Source organism: Ostrea edulis, chromosome 3, assembly GCF_947568905.1.
Source record: "Ostrea edulis chromosome 3, xbOstEdul1.1, whole genome shotgun sequence".
In the NCBI taxonomy this organism is placed as follows: domain Eukaryota; kingdom Metazoa; phylum Mollusca; class Bivalvia; order Ostreida; family Ostreidae; genus Ostrea; species Ostrea edulis.
The window spans coordinates 86,854,848-86,875,228 of record NC_079166.1 but is presented as its reverse complement, the minus strand read 5'-3'; the positions used below and the strand labels follow the sequence as shown (position 1 = coordinate 86,875,228).

Below are 20,381 nucleotides of genomic sequence, written 5' to 3'. Positions count from 1 at the left end.
TGCATCAAAATTGGTACCGTATAAGTTTTACATGAGGGAGATAATCCTTAATTTTGAAATGAATTTCTAAATTTTATAACAGCAATTAAAGATACATCCGTATTTTCAAGCTAGTAACGAAGTAATTAGCTACTGGGCTGTAGAGACCCTTGGGGACTAACAGTCCACCAGCAGAGGCCTCGACCCCGGGGTCATAATGTAAAACTTATACGGTACCAATTTTGATGCACCAGATGCACATTTCGACAAATAATGTCTCTTCAGTGATGTTCAACCGAAATGTTTGAAATCCGAAATAACTATGAAGTTTTAGAGCTAAATATAACCAAAAACAGCGTGCCAAAAAAGTGGAGCCAAATTCGTTCAAGGATAAGAGCTATGCATTGGGGAGATAATCCTTAATTTTGAAATGAATTTCTAAATTTTATAACATCAATTAAATATACATCCGTAATTTCAAGCTAGTAACGAAGTACTTAGCTACTGGGCTGTAGAGACCCTCGGAGACTAAAAGTCCACCAGCAGAGGCCTCGACCCAAGGGTCATAATGTTAAACTTATATGGTACCAATTTTGATGCACCAGATGCGCATTTCGACAATTAATGTATCTTTAGTGATGCTCAACCGAAATGTTTGAAATCCAAAATAGCTATGAAGATAGATAGTTGGGCAAACACGGACCCCTGGACACACCAGAGAAGGGAGCATGTGCTTAGGAGGAGTAAGCATCCCCTGTTGACCGGTCACACCCGCCGTGAGCCCTATATCCTGATCAGGTAAACGGAGTTATCCGTAGTCAAAATCAGTGTGCCAAGAACGGCTTAATAATCGGTATGAAACACGTCAGACAGCATTTGACCCAAGGATAGGTTATATTGACGAACTAGATCGTTAAAACGACTTTAGAATTTGCGAAATGCTGACTTCAATCGAGACTGTTGAAACCATCAACTTGTTTGTCAGTAGCTTACCTCAATTTAAAAACTGACTATACGCAGAACAAGCTCTTGCATATCGAATCAGTTGAGATATATAAACACCATATGCAGGTAATAATGGACTATTGCTACATAAATATGGGAAGATGACGATAGAGAAGCTGAAATCATCCCGTTTGTCATACTATTGAGTTGTCAGTTTGCCCTTAATGTCTAATCTCAATAGAATATCTAAGTATGAAACAGAAATGAACGACTCTGTGGTGTCCTTTATTTCGAGCTCACATGGATATATTAAATCGACATATGAATGAAAGTTATTATTGTGAATAAACAAAACATCATCGAGATATCGAAATGTCGAATTACAGGCCACAGCGAGAGATTTGTTCTCGCGTAGAAGTTTTTGAATAAATTCTGCTTCATATGAATATAGAAACAGGTCAGTTTACAAAGGAGCACAATTCGTGCCCAAGGGAATTCCAACAGACTACTGGAAGACCTGATCACCAGAGACTACGAAGATATTGTCAATGAGGAATTCTAGCATATTTTTTATTTCAACTTCAGAGAACTTGTGCGTAGAAGTTGAGTGATGTTTAACAAAGTACGTTTTGAAATGACTGATCACTAGATATGAATATTTCCGTTTTCCGTTTTTATTGACGAAGCAACTGTCTATGATATCAAAAACTCTAGTCTAATTTATCGTGAGAAATGGTCGTGTATAGTGTTGAAAAGTTATAGGTTTTAATGTTATTGATTTGGGGGAAATTCTGCGATTTCAAGTTTACTAAAATTTCTTTAGAATTTTTTAGAATCCACATTTTGTTAACACCACTTCTGGCATATGTAGTCGCACAGTAAGTTTGAAGTTTCTCTTTCACAGCTCTTAATATTTTCGTGAGGAGCAAAGATAGGGGTTTGCTAGAGCACTTTCTGGATTCAGCAACATACCTTTGTTTGTAAGGGGTTTTATGTAGTTTAGCAATCCAGTATAGGTATGGTAATTCATATTCAGTCGACCCATTGACTGGGATATTAAATATGTCTAAAACTGAAGCATGGTTTTGAAGGATATCATCTTTTGAAAGAGCAGTTGGAATATAAGCGCGATTACCAAAAGTGGAATTAATGCCAAGTTCATTGAAAATACAGTTGTAATAATGAGCCTTGCAAAGAAAGACAATGTTGTTACTAGCTTTGTCAGCTAGAACCAAAACATATTCCTCATGTAACCTGTATGATTCTTATATCACTTCTGGTTTACTAAACACAGAAGGATAGATAGTACGTACTTTTGTTTTCATATGTCTAATGTGGGATTTTAATATCCATCTTATGCGTCTAACCCATTCTGACAATGTATCAAGTTCTTCTTTTTCACATTTAGCCCATCGTCTGATATAATCTTCGACAGAATTCATAATAGAGCTGAAGTTATATCGCCAATTAAAAGACCGATGTTTTCTGTATTTAGGACCTTTTAGAATAAGTGATTTCAGGTCCTCATTTTTAACTATATCAATATCACCAGTAATGACATGTCCAGCTGGACTATAGTTGAAAGAAGATGAAGAACAAGAAAACGTTGGTGGATTACGTATAAGATGGTCTATATCTAGGCACTGAAAAATTTGTTTATAATTAAAAAGTTTGGATGCAATAGTTGAAATATAGCTGTAGGAAATACAGGGTGTAGACTTGAACTTGAAATAAGTTGGAATACACGACTGAACCCTTTTATGGCGAAGAATGTTGCTTATGTTGACGGCATCTATTCCTTTGTAAATTGGAGCTTAAGGAACTGGCGGTATAATTTGGAAGGAATATCGTTCATGGTCCGTGCTGGTTTAAAGAGTCTTTGATGGGCAACATCCATAATTATAAACTTCAGTCGATATTCAGGTGTTGAAAAATCCAAGTATAGACTAGCCATAGCTTCTTCAAATAACGTGTGTAAAACTGTCAATGAAACAGAATACAATTTTGTACGAATATGATGTGGACTTAATTGTCTGTTGACGTTAGGCAAAAGTGAATCAAACGTGACATCATTTATACTTGGTATTTTATATGAACGATGTTCATGACTGCATTTCCGTCTTTGGTTATTGGGAAAGAGTCTCATCACATTCATGTTGTTTCCTTGTAGACTAGTCAAATTCCCACATCATACACATTGGCATTACATCCATATGGAAATGCAGTGCCTAGGGCCCTGATCCAGTGATCTTCTCGTTGTCTACAAAAATGGGTGCTTAATGGTGGATTGTTTGTGTGCTGGTAATTTTTTTCCAATACCCCTACCCTCATGGACAAGATAGAGTGGCCCAGTGCATTAAAATGCTTGTAAAGAAGTAGGTTACCACCATTATTAATTGTAAGCTTTGCCCCGATATTCTTTTAGTAAGTGAACCCTTGGTTTTTCCCACGTAAATTAAGGTATTCAAGGTATAATAACCATATTTCATATCTAATAAATGGATGGTGGAATATTTGTAATCATGGTATCATTTTAAAGGGTTCATCAAATAAAAATAATCCACCATAGGAATTTTCAAAATTGTGTTTACTGCTTGATTTATTTCACCTAGAATTTAACATTGAAGTATATGGGAAAAGCATGTTTACAATATTTCAAAAACAAATTATATTTTCATACTAATCTTTTGGTAGAAAGTTGCATACACTTTCTTTTTATGAATATATGAAATAAAATTAATCATGGACCGCACATATTTTTAGAAAATTAGATTTTTCTTATTTTACAAGGGGCAAACAACTCTTCCAAAAAGTCTTAAGTGCAAAAAGGTCAGCTTCTAATCGTTTACCAGTCATGTGAATTTCATCTGCTTCACTTTCATCATTATTTAACAATAAACTTTTAAGTTGATCTAAATCCTTCAAAACTGTTCATTATCCTTTCATGATTGATGGAATACCTTAAGCCACACAGGTTACACTCAATGGCGTAGACAACGTTGGAATATTTACATGTCAAATTATCAAAAGTTTTAGTACAAAAACTAAGTCCAGTTAGATTACTATTAAATACATTTGTAGTGATCAGTATATCACAAGTTTTGCATTTTGTGCAGGACATTTTGAAGTTGAGAACATGGGGTCGAAAAAGGAATTATCAAAAATATCTCTTTAAAAAAACATAACAGTCTTGAATTTGGGTATAAAAATTTTAGTTTCTGAACCAAAGCTGAAAATCTGACGATTGTATATAAGACAAATCTTTAGATATTTCGAAGGATAATCCGAGGAATACCAACCGATCTGTGGGAGCCTGTGTCCCTTATAGACTCCATAGAGTGACACCTTTTCATACTGGGCGACGTGTCAGACAGTATTGTTTCGTTATTGTGTATATTCATGAAGAAAAATATATCGAGCGACGAGTATCCTCGGGGACAATCTGTCCACCAGCAGAGATACAAACTCGATGGTCAAATGCAAGGTGAAGATAACGAACAGTGATCAATCTCATAACTCCTACAAGCAATACAAAATAGATAGTTGGGGCAAACATGGACCCCTGGACACACCAGAGGTGGGATCAGGTGCCTAGGAGGAGTAAGCATCCCCTGTTGACCGGTCACACCCGCCGTGAGCCCTATACCCTGGTCAGGTAAAAGAAGTTATCCGCAGTCAAAATCGGTATCATTCCACCATTTCTCAAATTCAAGAACAACTAATATCTAGAATGGTTGCACTGTAATGAGACTTCGTTATCAGACGCAACTATTCATGCCTTACAAATTTATCCATAAAATTAAAACAGACATATATAATAAACTAAGATGTTAACATCCAACATTGTTATTTGGGAAATGATATGTATTATTCATCGTCAGATACCCACGGCTGATCTTGTTTTCTTTTCAACCCCTGGATATCCGACGATGTGTGTAAACTTGTTCAAAATATGTGGTGTTGATATGTAGATATACACATACACTTGTCTTACTCCAAAGGTAGCTACATTCCCTTCTCATCTTCTTACACTGGGGCTGTAAATATTCAAGTTTCAAGACGAATTTACTATATAGGATAACTGAAACATTCTAAAATGGTTGTGAATTTTTTAGTCCCAAACAAGTTTAGAATATAGGATTAAAGAAACAATAAACAAATAAAATTACAGATGTTACCGGAGCAAACTCATTTTCTGTGTTTGATAAAAACAAAATGGGAAGAGGTAACTAAAAACTTCTAGAAGTATGGCTTATTCAAAAGCTTCTACATGAGAACAAATTATTATCTTGCAGTGGCCTTCAAATCTAAATGAGACAACATGTGTCGATTCGATCTATCCATGCGAACTCGAAATACAAGAAACCATTTAATAAAACAAAAACATCTGCTTCCTACTTACATGTAGATATTTTACTGAGAATAAACATTAGCGGCAAACTAAGTGCTAAACTTTAAAATGAAAAAAAAAAACGGTATTATCTCAGTTCCTCTGTCGTTAACTTCCCATATTCATGCAACAATATTCCACCATTACCTGCATATTGTGTTTATTGTGATTATATCTCTCAACTGAGTGGATACGCAAAAGGTTGTTTTAGTATGATCAGTTTTTGAAACTAAAGCAGGTTACTGTTAAACAAGTTGATGTTACAGACTTTCAAATGGCTTGTTTGAAGACAGTATTTTGTAAATCCCATGGTTGTTATAATTGTTCTCTTTGGCAATACAGGCTATCATCCAGACAATGCTGTCTGACATGTGTCATACCGATTTTTAAGCCGTTCTTGGCACATTTATTTTGACTAAGGAATGCTCTATTTACCTGATCACGACAATATTTCTTGGCTAGTGTAACCGGTGATAGGGATTACTTACTCCTCCTATCCATACATGTATAATCCCAGTTCAGGAATATCAAGGGTTCGGTGTTACCAAACTTTATTCTGTATTCCTTACAGGAGTTATGAGAATGATCACTGTTCGTTATCGTCACCTTTGATGACGTCGTTGATGTATATAAATCTATATAAAGGTAGCTCCATACCCATGTGAGTTATAAATATTAATGGTTTAAAGTGGAATAAAATGTATGAATCCCCAGGTTATACAGTTTAATTTGAGCAATAACCAAAGAAAATGATAATACTACTTTTAAAACGGTGTCAGACGCACCTGATCAAAATACATGTAATTATGTCAACATTAGAAAAAAAATATACAATTGCATTACAAATGATGATGATGATAATACACAAAAATGTTGCTGAGGAATGACTAATTTTCAATGCTATAAGTTAAAAAAAACTCTTCTACTTGATGGGTATCTATGAATCGATTGTTGATATCTGGAAAACCGTTGTATGATATACATAAAATAAAGAAAATACTAGCATAGGTGGTGGCGGTATATTGTTTAACGTCTCGCTCGAGACTTTTTCACTCTGATGGAGCAAGATTTAGACCTCTGGGCGGCGCTTACGGCCTTTACCAGGAAGGGATCTATACTATTTCTCACTTGCTGTTACACGACACCTCGGTTTGTACGGTCTCATTCGGAGGACCGCCCCATTTAGTTGTCTCTTACGATAAGCAACGGGTACTGAGGACCCAATGGGATCCCAGCATAGGAGTAATTACCCTTGACAAGGTTTTAATCATCATGGATAAGAATTGATTATTGATGAAAGGTCGTCGATTTGCTACCTACGTTTATTTTGGTCCTATCAAACATAAAATTAGTAGAAACTGGTCGTTCATCTAACGTTTGACCTTGATAAGCGTTATTTGGAAGATAAAACTTACGACCTAAGACTTACGAACCCACTGTTCCGTGTCAGAGCAGATATTAATACTATACAGAACCTTCACCATGTTCCCTGAATGTTTAGATGGTGAAACATAGTGACATTTAGATGAGAGAGAAATTCTCATAGGGATGCAGAATTAATCATCAAAATTAACGTATTTAAATACAATAGTAGAACAGTGTATTTACCGTCAATATGCTCTGGTGTCCTCCGCATCCTTCTTCTACACCAGAAAAACAGAATTATTCCAATCACAACTATGGTGGCCAACAGCGAGGACACGACCGCGGTCGTCACATTGACAGAGTCCTGTGGATTTGAAGTCTTAGGATTTGTGAAGTTTGTGGTGGCTAATGTCACATTCCCCAATCCATCCTTATACGACACAGAATTTCTGTTGAGTGTCACTGCTGTCCTGAAAAAAACACTTGATATTAAAGACATATGTTTCACTTTAAGAATACACTAGTTTCTATAAGAAGAACCCATTTGACAACTTCTCCGAAACTTGAGCTTGGGTATTTAAGGTCGATCGATCATCATGTGACATCATAGGTTTATGCAAAAGTCTTAATAAATTGAATTTTACGCATGATAGAAATATGTCTTTCTGAGTAATATTATTCACTGGATATATTAAAAAATCTTGTAAACTATTAATACTGCAAAAGTTGATATTCTCCTTAGATAATCAATTATTTATGATTTAAAATATTGTTAAGGGCAATAACTCCTGTGCTGGAATTTCTTCAACTGGATGTCTATTATACATTGGTTTTCCTCATATACATGACTAATTTATACATATTTATGAATTAACAGTTTTTTTTTAAACTGATGATATTTAAATTTTGTCATCTCAACGAGTTTTTATCTATTTTTATTATTCTGTTTAACGAAAATGTGTGATATTCTGATGTTGATATATACTTCTGTTTTTTGTATGTCTGACATCTTTAAAAATGTGGCAACATATACATTTTCTTTGGTTATTAATTGAATTAAACTAGATTGAGTGGAAATTAATAAAGGTTTTCCACTGTTAACCATTAATATTCATAAGTCACATGAGGATGGAGCTATCTTAAACATACATAGACTTGATAGTTTTCTCTGCTTCCTTTATTTTATTTTTCTCTATCAGTGTGTCCCCCAGAGAGGAGGTGTCTCTATTTTTCATTTATCTATTCTTTAAAAAAAAACCGTATGTTTACGGTTAATAGTCCTCCATATAATTTCCGTATTTAGTTGAAAATAGCAGTCACCAAGCCATGTGGTGAGCACGCTTGTCGTTGCTTAACTTTCGCGATTAAGAAAAAGACTCTTCCACATCACAAGAAATGTAGGCTCCCTAGCGAGGTAGTATAAGTTTCCTTTTATACTGAAAGTCGGGGAAGTATCGTCTCAAAGCTTAGCGTGAGTTCTCTCTGAGTGTTTGGCACCTGCTCAGCAACGGCTTCCGTCGTTCCTAACAACAGCCAACGGCGTCCCCGGACGAAAAGACGTACGTGCATGGACATGGCGTCCCAGAGTTTAAAATAAACTCAGTCGTTAGTAGGCCTCCAACCTATGACCAGAATCACTTCGCTTCCACCAATTTATAACGTGTAGCGATCATCCACGCCGTTGCTTAATTTGTGTGATCAAGAGAGAAACTCTACCACATCACTAGAAAATCTAGCTCACTAGCGAGAGAGTATATGTACCCTTTTATGCTGACTGCTACAATAACTATTTGATTAACAGTAAGATTTGTTCTGATTTTTTTTTCAGCGGCGGTATCTATGACCGGGTGTGATTTTGATAACGTGTTTAGGTACATGCAAGGTGAAAATAACGAACAGTGATCAATCTCATAACTCCTATAAGCAATAGAAAATAGATAGTTGGGCAAACATGGACCCCTGGACACAACAGAGGTGGGATCAGATGTCTACGAGGAGTAAGCATACCCTGTTTTAGCAATGTATTAACAATAGTATCACCTGTAATCACAACGAATAAACAGCATGTACTAAAAATGTCGATCATATATGCAAAGTATGTGTTCAGTGGAAAAAATGCATAGCTTCAATTTAATAAGAAACATCAAGATTCTAACACAATCCAATAATGTCACTTGATTTGTAAGAGGGGGATCCGTGTTTGCCCAACTATCTATTTTGTATTGCTTGTAAGAGTTATCAGACTGATCACTGTTCGTTATCTTCACCTTTCACCGAAAGGAAATGCTGTCCTTTGTGTTAAGATCCGCCCACTTTGTTTATCAGTATTCATGAAGAAGTACTATGACGAAAACTGCTTCTTATGGGGTTAAAAAATTCAAATGATATTTCGAAATTCCTCGTGAAGAAAAACTAAGGGAACTATTAAAACTATTTTAGAAACCGTCGTCTATTGTGTGTATGGTTTAGATTTTAACTTATCAACTTTACAGTAGAATTGCTGTAACTGACCACCGAATAAAAAAACCGGGGGACTCTAATTTTTTTGTTTCACGTCATCCTCCACAAGTCATTGTATAACGATATTTGTAAGTCAGTGAAAGATTTTGAGGTCTTTTAAACTCAATTTAAAATTACTATATATTGTCCATGCAATTTTGATAAAACAGTGGTTTATGCAGATTTTATATGTGTAGTTTATTATCAATGTATGTCGGGATGAGGGTGCACAGCCTGTAAATTCAAAATAGTTATGCTGATAACATGTCTAACTATGGCGGGGTGCTCTAATATTCGTATATCTTCATTATTATAGTCTAAATCAGAAATCACCACCGCACTGGCCGAGAGGTTAGAACCTTCGCCCCGCATGTGGAAGGCCGGGGTTCGAATTCCTGCCGCGGCAGACCTAAGTCGTTAAAATGTTTAGGGACAGTTCCATCGACAAACGCTCGGTATAAGGTGTGAATGTCATGGGACCTCGGATACACTGGATGAAAACGCTAGTTTCCGCAAAACTGAAACCATATGGAAACCTTGCGGAAACCTGACGTTGAGGTTTCCCATATGGTTTCCGCAGTGCGTAAACGATTATATAGTTTCCGTAAGTTTCCGTCAAGTTTCAGTCTGCGGAAACCTGAAGTTGAGGTTTCTCGTATGGTTTACGCCGTGCGTAAACGATTATATAGTTTCCGTCAAGTTTCAGTCTGCGGAAACTTTAGGCTTTGATTCCTAATGGTTTCTGCAATGCTGAAACTTAACAAAAATTTGGAAGTTTTTAAAGTAATAATTTAATATGCAATAAATAATTCAAATGCGAATTTAAAAAGCACACAAAAAACTTAAAAATGTAAGTGAGAGAAGAATAGTAAGCACTTTATATACATCATATTGTTATAAGATTTTTTTCAGTTAAACAAAACAGATATGAAATGAAATACAGAAAACAAAATATATTCCGTGTGTTGTTACGTTTGACAAGCTAGCATGCCTGTGTACTTCAGTTACTCCCCCCGTGTATTTCTTGTTAATTCCATGTTAATTGCAAGGATTTTCCTCCGTCATGGGAACAATAGAGATAAATACACAAGGTAAACTGGAAAAATAATGTCCAGCTTTGTCACCGCATAGAAACAAAGATCGAAGTTCATTGTAATTAAAAATAAGTGCATATGTGGGGTTGGGGTTGAATTGAACATAAACCTTCAACTGGGACATTTATATACAGTCATGTATTTACGCAGATTTTACGTTGCATGTGCATGACTAAGAATGTAGATTTTTTTATTTTCATAATTTCAAAACTATGAATACTATAAATTAAGATTTCAAACACTAATACTATAGTCAGGTGGTAGAATTAGACACATATGTCTGCGTGTGAAATACGTTCGCACATGCAAGTAATTACATGAAATATGCCAATTGGAATTTTTTTCTCGAATATCCTCAATTGATTGATTTAGCAATCAATATGTAATTTGCATACATGTATAATTATGCATGCATGTCAATGGGTGTTTTGATTTTATCATATGTTATAATAGTATCAAGGATATACAATGTGATTATAGGCATATGTTCTGAAAACTTATGTTGCCCTCTCTCTACATACAGTGTACATGTAGATTATGACATGTGTACATACATTATTAGTCACAGTACATTTTAGGACAGTATACATGTGTAATAATATTAATATTATTTGTTTAAGAACATTTCAATTCAAAGCTTAACTGAATCTGTCAGGTTTTCTAATATATCTTTGAAAAATACAAAATAATTTATCACAATACGAATCATCGTCTCATAAAACATATGGTGTCAACGGTTTGAGTTTTATCAAGTCCATAAAAATGACCGAAGAAATCCTTCCTAGCCTTTGCGAATTTCGGACAGAAGAAAAAAATAATGGTATGCATCTTATACTTATAATATTCACAAGAACATAACGAGGTTGCAGTAATAGATCATTGTTCATAGTACACAATTATGACAAAATCTAATACCTAGATGTACCACCATAAGTGGTAATTTAGCTTGCCGCTTTATTTATGTTTTATAATTTGAGATTGAATGAGCATTTATAATACCAATAAAAAGGCAGTTGACCTGTAAGGATGTAATGCTTCCTTCATTTTATCGATATCAAATGAATAGTTTACGCCTATGGAATCGACTCGTTACTATGCCGGACGACAGCCTTACGAAAAAAAAAGTCATGTGGGATATGGAATAATCACACAACATAAATTGGTCAAATACAGTCAAATTCCTTTTTGAATATCTTGATATGACAGTATATTTCCTAAATCGTATGGTCTGTAACTTGAACACAGTGGAAGAAAAACTTCGTCGTCGGGATTTTATGAATGGCTGGAATGAAGAGGTCCATAACGTTCCAAAACTTAGAACCTACCGACCGTAAAAATATGAGTGATTTTCAAACAGAAAAATATGTAATCATGGATATTCCAAAAAGTCATCGTTCTATACTTGCCTAGTTCAGATGTGGTGTCTTACCTATAAGAATTGAAACAGGGCGGTATAAGGGGGAGGCGTTATCGGATAGACTGTGTACTTTATGTTCTTCAGATAGTGTAGAAGATGAATGTCACTTTTTACTTCATTGTTCCTCTTATTCAAATCTTAGAGTAATCTTTCTTACCAGTATCGGATTTAACCCCACTGTGATCAATATGTCAGAGTTAGACAAAACAAAATTTCTATTATTAAATTTTCCAAGACAAACTGCAAAATTCCTGTTCTCCGCATACACCTACAGACAGTCTATCATATACCATAATAGTATAAGTCATGTGTAATACATGTACCACTGTATCTATTATTTAATGTGGGGGGGGGGTCTGTTAAAAGTGACATATAGGCCCGATGGGCCGGGTGTTTAAATTCCTATTATTCTGTTTAATGTATTTTTCAATTCTGTAATGTATAAAACACATGTCACTATAATAAATCATTTACTTACTTACTTACTTACATTCCTAGATGTATTTGTGTTCGATTATGCAGATGAATTTTAAATTACCTCGCATGTTTGTAACATTTGGGCACTAAACTGTATGCGAATATTTGTCGCATATAGTACTTGTTCACAAAATTCAGGACTAGTTAATTTTGGAATCAGCATATCTTATAATATGAATATAATGCAGTGCAGTTTGAAACCATGCAAAGTTTCACACATTAGTAGTATAGAGCGAGGATTTTTAGACACCATCAAACATCAAAGAGCAAAGAGCAAAAATAAAAATCAATAAGTACTGCTGCTGGCCAGTGAGAAAGAATCAATATAATAGCTGGTTATGAATAATAGATGACATTGTAGATTCCAGTATAGAGCGAGGGAATATACGCGCCCTGGTAAGATTTGCTCGGTAAATTTTTCTCCGTTGGTCGAGAGGTAAGTCAAGGGGCCGGACGTAAGGGAATGGACCAATCAGAAGCCAGAGGGTGAGAGAAGGAACCAATCAGAATTTAGAAGGAAATATAGATTGTCAGGTTTAGAAATTTATCACGTGATGAAAGGGGTACCAGAGAGGATAATATATAATTATTCATTGAAAAATTTCCCCTTACACTGGGCCCCTACGAAGAGAAAACTAAAAATCAATAAGTACTACTGCTGGTCAGTGGGGAAAAATCAATATAATAGCTGGTTATGAATAATAGATGACTTATTGATTTGGATAAAGAGATCGACGAAAGACGAAAACAATAGAATTATCGGTCAGTTTATGAATAATAAATGAATTATTGATAGAAAACTTCGCAGGATAAAAACATAATCTTTTCATTTTATGACTCAATCTGCTAACTTAAAGATACGGAGAGTCGTTCAGAGTGTGCAATGTCCGTGAGATTTCAATACGGGGATTTGTTCGAGGTTAAAGATGTAGACCTCATTTGTCATCAGGTCAATTGTTTAACCGTCAAATCTCATGGACTTTCTCAACAAATTTCTCGCAAGTATCCGTGGGCCGACATATATAGTGACCGGAAATCATTTCAGGGAAGAAATTTAGCTACGTTTAATACCAGAGGCGTCCCCGGTCACATCAAAATGTCTAAAAAACCCAAATCACACAACCATAGTTTGTATGCTTGCTCAATGGGACTACGGGTGTTGCCATGATGTTAGTAAAAAGAACAATCTCACAGCTGTGAATTGTCTCGGATACTGTGGCTTTACTGAAATAATTCGGTATATATAGTGTTAAGTCTTTCAAATGTAGACAAGGGTGACAAATTATCAATAACTGTTAAAACCTCTTATGCACGGTTGAACTATATCAACTTATTTATTTTAAAATGTGGAAAAAAGACAGATAAATCTCAACTAAAGAGAGGATTTTTTTTAATTCATGTAATTTGAGTGACATTGAATTTATCAATTGTACACATAATATGTCAAAACTTGATTCAAGGCCATGTATCCCGAAGACTTAGAAACCACGTTGAATTCAATGACTCAGACTGCATCTTCTCACAATTAAAAGCTTTCCCTCACGCTCCAATGCATTCCGATTTGGTCATTTCCAAAGCCTGCGCTACCGGGGTCAATAAGGTCACTTTAAGTTCTATCTGTTTGGATGGCGGATCTCTATTATTTTTTTTTTTGGTTTAGATCCGCTTCTCACAATGTAACGTCCCTTGTGATCGGGTCTCTCTATTCCCTCCGAAATGTCTTGAAAATGTCGTATCCATTTTTCAAAATCGGGTACGTAAGGCATCCATTTACCAAGTTTGGCATCGTACATGTACTTCTATGGATCCCGTCTTCGTGTTTTGAGTAAAAGTACACAGTGTACAGGTTTTTCTAGTTTCAAAGGTTGTAAATTACTTCCCCTTATACACAATTGTAGTCTATCAAGATTCTGACTTCGTAATGGAAAGAAAAAAGGGCGATCAAAGGTCAGGTGACCGTATACGGTTTCGCGTCCCAAATATGCTCCATTAGGTTCTACGACAGGTAAGGTCCGTAGTATCCGATACGAGGATCCATTGACGTAGGAATCCCCAATGATATCACAACACACGTGTAGACGTTCGTGGTAAGGCATGTGTAGAGAAATTTCTAGCAAAGCACATTCCCAACATCCATTTAAATCATAAGTTTTGGGAAGCACCACCGCAAAATCCCCAGGCGTGTTCCCGAAAATTTTGTTGTCGTCACTGCCCACAAACAAGTAATGTTCCATGTTTCTAATCTTTTGAATGAATTAGATTGTTGTTGCTCTTATGCTTTTAAACCATAAATAATTAAGATACCTGAATTCCAATAATGTAAGGTCTTTAATAAAAACTGAATGTTCACATTTATGTATTTATACATTAATATATAGTAAAACAATTTCACAACTACAGAGATACACCATTTAGAATAAAATGTCACTTAATTGAATGAATAAAGTTTGATAATGTATATCAGAAAAACACCCATTTTGTGAGTCTTGACTTATTTTGAGACGGAAACGTCATACTGTCCCGTTGATTTACCACGAATGTTGGTAGTAGCGCGGCTGCAGTAATCGTTCCACATTTTGGCGGCGGCGGTGGAACTTCCAATGTATTTTCTATGGTTGGAGGCGACGGCGGCGGACTTGACCGCTGCGGTGACTGTGGAATCGATGGACCGTTGGGCGGCGGCGGTGATTTGCCTTTGTTTTGCATGGGAGATTGCGGCGGCGGCGGAGATTGGCGGTCTTTTAGCGGCGGCGGCGGTGGATTTAAAGCTGAGGTTCCTGTGATAATTAAAATAAATACATAAAGAAAATTTATATTAATGTACTAATGACACAAGGATATTAATTGTGCTTTCTACATAAATGTCCAGTACTTAAGATACCTGAATTCCAATAATGTAAGGTCTTTCATAAAAACTGAATGTTCACATTTACGTATTTATATACTAATATATAGTAAAACAATTTCACAACTAGAGAGATACACCATTTAGAATAAAATGTCACTTAATTGAAAGCACAAAGTTTGATAGTGTATATCAGAAAAACACCCATTTTGTGAGTCTTGACTTTTTGGGGGAGCGGAGGCGTCGTACTGCACCGTTGATTTACCACGACTGTTGGTAGTGGCGCGGCTGCAGTAATCATTCCACATTTTGGCGGCGGAACTCATCGTGTATTTTCTATGGCTGGAGGCGGCGGCGGCGGACTTGACCGCTGCGGTGACTGTGGAATCGATGGACTGTTGGGTGGCGGCGGCGGCGGTGATTTGCCTTTGTTTTGTATTATTATATTAGTATATAATTAATTATTAATTGTGCTCTCTACATAAATGTGATTGATAGTCCTAGGTGTTTTTCGTAAATCTTGGACTTAGTCCAAGATTTACGAAAAACACCTAGGACTATCAATCACATTTATATAATTAATAACCTTGTGTCATTAGTACATTAATATAAATTTTCTTTATGTATTTATTTTAGTCATGTCAGGATCCTCAGCTCTAAATCCACCGCCGCCGCCGCTAAAAGACCGCCAATCTCCGCCGCCGCCGCAATCTCCCATACAAAACAAAGGCAAATCACCGCCGCCGCCGCCCAACAGTCCATCGATTCCACAGTCACCGCAGCGGTCAAGTCTGCTGCCGTCGCCTCCAGCCATAGAAAATACACGGTGAGTTCCGCCGCCGCCGTCAATCACATTTATGTAGAAAGCACAATTAATAATTAATTATATACTAATATAATAATACAAAACAAAGGCAAATCACCGCCGCCGCCGTCGCCGCCCAACAGTCCATCGATTCCACAGTCACCGCAGCGGTCAAGTCCACCGTCGCCGCCTCCAGCCATAGAAAATACACGGGGAGTTCTGCCGCCGCCGCCAAAATGTGGAACGATTACTGCAGCCGCGCCACTACCAACAGTCGTGGTAAATCAACGGTGCAGTACGACGCCTCCGCTTCCCCAAAAAGTCAAGACTCACAAAATGGGTGTTTTTCTGATATACACTATCAAACTTTGTGCTTTCAATTAAGTGACATTTTATTCTAAATGGTGTATATCTCTAGTTGTGAAATTGTTTTACTATATATTAGTATATAAATACGTAAATGTGAACATTCAGTTTTTATGAAAGACCTTACATTATTGGAATTCAGGTATCTTAAGTACTGGACATTTATGTAGAAAGCACAATTAATATCCTTGTGTCATTAGTACATTAATATAAATTTTCTTTATGTATTTATTTTAATTATCACAGGAACCTCAGCTTTAAATCCACCGCCGTCGCCGCTAAAAGACCGCCAATCTCCGCCGCCGCCGCAATCTCCCATACAAAACAAAGGCAAATCACCGCCGCCGCCCAACGGTCCATCGATTCCACAGTCACCGCAGCGGTCAAGTCCGCCGCCGTCGTTTCCAGCCATAGAAAATACACGGGAAATTCCACCACCGCCGCCAAAATGTGGAACGATTACTACAGCCGCGCTACTACCAACAGTCGTGGTAAATCAACGGGACAGTATGACGTTTCCGTCTCAAAATAAGTCAAGACTCACAAAATGGGTGTTTTTCTGATATACATTATCAAACTTTATTCATTCAATTAAGTGACATTTTATTCTAAATGGTGTATCTCTGTAGTTGTGAAATTGTTTTACTATATATTAGTGTATAAATACATAAATGTGAACATTCAGTTTTTATTGAAGACCTTACATTATTGGAATTCAGGTATCTTAATTATTTATGGTCTAAAAGCATAAGAGCAACAACAATCTAATTCATTCAAAAGATTAGAAACATGGAACATTACTTGTTTGTGGGCAGTGACGACAACAAAATTTTCGGGAACACGCCTGGGGATTTTGCGGTAGTGCTTCCCAAAACTTATGATTTAAATGGATGTTGGGAATGTGCTTTGCTAGACATTTCTCTACACATGCCTTACCACGAACGTCTACACGTGTGTTGTGATATCATTGGGGATTCCTACGTCAATGGATCCTCGTATCGGATACTACGGACCTTACCTGTCGTAGAACCTAATGGAGCATATTTGGGACGCGAAACCGTATACGGTCACCTGACCTTTGATCGCCCTTTTTTCTTTCCATTACGAAGTCAGAATCTTGATAGACTACAATTGTGTATAAGGGGAAGTAATTTACAACCTTTGAAACTAGAAAAACCTGTACACTGTGTACTTTTACTCAAAAAACGAAGACGGGATCCATAGAAGTACATGTACGATGCCAAACTTGGTAAATGGATGCCTTACGTACCCGATTTTGAAAAATGGATACGACATTTTCAAGACATTTCGGAGGGAATAGAGAGACCCGATCACAAGGGATGTTACATTGTGGGAAGGGGACCTAAACAAAAAAAATAATAGAGATCCGCCATCCAAACAGATAGAACTTAAAGTGACCTTATTGACCCCGGTAGCGCAGGCTTTGGAAATGACCAAATCGGAATGCATTGGAGCGTGAGGGGAAGCTTTTAATTGTGAGAAGATGCAGTCTGAGTCATTGAATTCAACGTGGTTTCTAAGTCTTCGGGATACATGGCCTTGAATCAAGTTTTGACATATTATGTGTACAATTGATAAATTCAATGTCACTCAAATTACATGAATAAAAAAAAATCCTCTCTTTAGTTGAGATTTATCTGTCTTTTTTCCACATTTTAAAATAAATAAGTTGATATAGTTCAACCGTTCATAAGAGGTTTTAACAGTTATTGATATTTTGTCACCCTTGTCTACATTTGAAAGACTTAACACTATATATACCGAATTATTTCAGCAAAGCCACAATATCCGAGACAATTCACAGCTGTGTGATTGTTCTTTTTTCTAACATCATGGCAACGCCCGTAGTCCCATTGAGCAAGCATACAAACTATGGTTGTGTGATTTGGGGTTTTAAACATTTTGATGTGACCGGGGACGCCTCTGGTATTAAACGTAGCTAAATTTCTTCCCTGAAATGATTTCCGGTCACTATATATGTCGGCCCACGGATACTTGCGAGAAATTTGTTGAGAAAGTCCATGAGATTTGACGGTTAAACAATTGACCTGATGACAAATAAGGTCTACATCTTTAACCTCGAACAAATCCCCGTATTGAAATCTCACGGACATTGCACACTCTGAACGACTCTCCGTATCTTTAAGTTAGCAGATTGAGTCATAAAATGAAAAGATTATGTTTTATCCCGCAAAGTTTTCTATCAATAATTCATTTATTATTCATAAACTGACCGATAATTCTATTGTTTTCGTCTCTCGTCGATCTCTTTATCCAAATCAATAAGTCATCTATTATTCATAACCAGCTATTATATTGATTTTTCCCCACTGACCAGCAGTAGTACTTATTGATTTTTAGTTTTCTCTTCGTAGGGGCCCAGTGTAAGGGGAAATTTTTCAATGAATAATTATATATTATCCTCTCTGGTACCCCTTTCATCACGTGATAAATTTCTAAACCTGACAATCTATATTTCCTTCTAAATTCTGATTGGTTCCTTCTCTCACCCTCTGGCTTCTGATTGGTTCATTCCCTTACGTCCGGCCCCTTGACGTACCTCTCGACCAACGGAGAAAAATTTACCGAGCAAATCTTACCAGGGCGCGTATATTCCCTCGCTCTATACTGGAATCTACAATGTCATCTATTATTCATAACCAGCTATTATATTGATTTTTTCTCACTGACCAGCAGTAGTACTTATTGATTTTTGGGAGTTGAACTATGTTCAATCTCCCTGGGTCATCACGCACTTTTCTGAGCAGTAATTTGTATTGATTTGTATAGTGGTCGTCAGCGGGGGTTCTGTGTCAGCTGATTTACTCCTAGGTAAATCAACATAAACTTTTATAAACATCCGCCATTAAATAATCCATGTAACTTTTCTGAATTAATCTAATTTTGATAATTGACATGTAAATAAATGCAATGATATTGTATTCAAATCAATTTGAATACAAGATTTCGATCAAATTGATACTGATAGACATAGAAAAATAAAAGATAAGGTTGAAAAATTGTCGTTTGTAGCGCAGCGTCACCTATAAACATTGATAGGGAAACGAACGACAACTGCACATAAGCCCTATTGACACCGTGGCGCGAAATATCGAATATGGTGCGAAACCTCAGAAAATTTACAAGAAATAACTCTACAACATTGTGTATGTGTATATATTTGGTTTTTTTTAATGTGATATAAAAAATGCTTGATGTACATGTAGATTGAATTAAAACACGTCATCCCCAGTCAACAACTTTCGATTGGGATCGGAATACGAAATAAAATTTCTTATATCCGGTGGCAAAGTGAAACTGCTTCATGCTTCAAGTTATTGAATTACGTAGTAATTACACGTTACACATTAGAGAACTGTTCCTTTTAATAAAGAAAGTCACAAAATAGATACAAAATGAGTGTACCCTATTCATTACTGTTACCGAGCTTTCGTCGACTATAATCTCGAAATGGCGTGTTTCGCTGCGCTTGATGACGGTAAGGTCCACATTTTCTACGTGAGTAGTGTGATATTTGTTTATGAATTTTTTGCGCATGCATGGTATGTCTCGGCTAGGAATAATGGAAACTTTCTCACCTATGTATGTAAAGACATATTAATCTCTATTTTTTAAAATGTAGAACACTTTTATCAAATGACAATGTTTGAAAACGCTTAGAGCCCCGATGTCAGAATTTCCTTTTCCAAGACATCAATATGTCAAATTCATTATCCTTTTTGAATAGTATGTACCATATGTTGTACCAGTTATCCATTTTGAATCCCCTATTACAATGGGATTTTGCTGCACTCTGTAATGTTTGAGTGGATGTCATGAGTGTGTGTCAAACAGAAATTTTAAGAGCATGATATAAGGTGCTGCCATGTATTACTTCACTATCAGAGTTTAACTCAGTTGGCACAATGTTGAATTTATGCTGCAAAAAGGATTGGAAATTGCTCTGGTCAAAACACATTGTTTATTTGTCTACAGATGAAAGAGACATAAGGATTCTCCCTCACAAACTGAAAAAAAAAAAATAGTTATGGATCTTGTACATGTATAGTTTATTAATCACTATAGATTTCCAGCATCACAAGTCTGATTCCACTATATGCTTTCCATACTGTCAGGTTCATTCACCCCCTGTTTGAGCCACAGTATAATATCCCAAA

At 36.3% G+C, this 20,381-nt stretch overlaps 1 protein-coding gene across 1 annotated transcript in view; it reads right to left on the bottom strand.

Annotated features, from left to right (window-relative positions):
• LOC125656640 (uncharacterized) overlaps positions 1-20,381 on the bottom strand; it is a 187,703-nt gene that overhangs the window by 133,252 nt on the left and 34,070 nt on the right. Inside the window, exon 5 of the mRNA XM_056159300.1 lies at positions 6,923-7,149. Within this exon, the coding sequence (XP_056015275.1) occupies positions 6,923-7,149 (227 nt within the window). The remainder of the gene's footprint in view (positions 1-6,922; positions 7,150-20,381) is intronic.